Source organism: Trichomycterus rosablanca, chromosome 1 (genome assembly GCF_030014385.1).
Source record: "Trichomycterus rosablanca isolate fTriRos1 chromosome 1, fTriRos1.hap1, whole genome shotgun sequence".
Lineage (NCBI taxonomy): Eukaryota > Metazoa > Chordata > Actinopteri > Siluriformes > Trichomycteridae > Trichomycterus > Trichomycterus rosablanca.
Window position 1 is genome coordinate 54,660,685 of NC_085988.1, and position 1,277 is coordinate 54,661,961.

Here is a 1,277-nt window from a genome sequence, read left to right on the forward strand (position 1 = left end):
CTCCTAAAATACGTCATTGCTTGGTATCCTCAGTGCCAAAATGTCTTTTAGGTATGTAAGAAGAATGGCAACATTACAAAGTGATTCATTCTTTACTCTCCTTACTTTTTTGGAATGTGTTGTAGGTCTGAAATACAGGAATGGATGTATTATAACAAATGAAATTAAGCTGACCAGACAAAAAATAAAATATATTGGGTTCATCCTGTCTGCAATAAAACAAAGTCAAAGTAAATGTAAGAAACTCTTTAATCTGACTCTCAGCAATACCTTAGTTTGTCCAGGTTAAGGCAAAGCTTCTCCAGGTACCTCTGTAGTTCCACCAAAAACAGGTAGCTTGATGTAATTGGAAAAGTTGTTTCATCTTTCTGCAAATTAATGGCTGGCTGGGGCAGCGGGCAGTCCTGTGACATTGCAACCCTCTCAAGGCTGGTGAGTAATGTCTCCAGATCCATCTGCAACTGTCCAAGGTGGTGTGCTGGGGGAACTCGCAACTTCATGTAGCTGAGATGTATCAAAATAGAGCTTAAGCCTTCAATGGGTGTGCCAATGCCAAGGTCAAAGTCAATCTTTGGTGACATCTGGAAGTGCTGGGAAAAGATATTGGAAAACTAAACAGTGGTGTAACTAACAAATTCAAGAAAAAAATTATATAGTTTATATAGTTAAAAAGTTTATATTTGATAAAAAATCAATTTAAATAGCAAAACTTACTATTAAAAGATCATATAACAGTAATAAAATATGAATTATAACCAGATAGAGCAACATGTCTGTATATTGTTTTTAAATTAAATGCATGAATACTTTATCATTATTTTTTTTCATACAAAAACATAACTTTTATTCTACAAAGGAAAGACAATTACCTCATCTTTGATCATTTTTATTCTTGCCACAGCCATTTTTGCAACTATGAGAACCATGTCAGATGTAATCACAGGAATGCAGACTGTTGGGGCCATAACAGCTGTCATGACGATGCAGAGAAGAGCAAGAGAAGCATACATCTACATTTTGCAGAAAATTAAAGACCTCTTTACTGACATGTTTACTTAATTAATCATGTCTTTAGTAAAGAGTTAAAATAGTTAAAAGCAATTTGGAAATTATTCTAATAATATATTCTACATCAGGAGTTGTTACAGTATTAAAAACTAAAAAAAAAAAAAATTTGGATTATAAATAATTTTATATGTGAGTATGTATGTATACAATTACTAATATAATATTAAAAACTGAATAAATAATATGCAATGTATTGTGGAAGCCAAATG

At 32.3% G+C, this 1,277-nt stretch overlaps 1 protein-coding gene across 1 annotated transcript; it reads right to left on the bottom strand.

Annotated features, from left to right (window-relative positions):
- Positions 1-260: 260 nt before the first annotated feature.
- lepb (leptin b) lies at positions 261-1,016 on the bottom strand. Its single transcript, XM_063004294.1, is given in 2 exon segments — positions 261-590; positions 870-1,016. Coding segments are annotated over 2 exon segments (477 nt in total).
- Between the last annotated feature and the right edge of the window lie 261 nt (positions 1,017-1,277).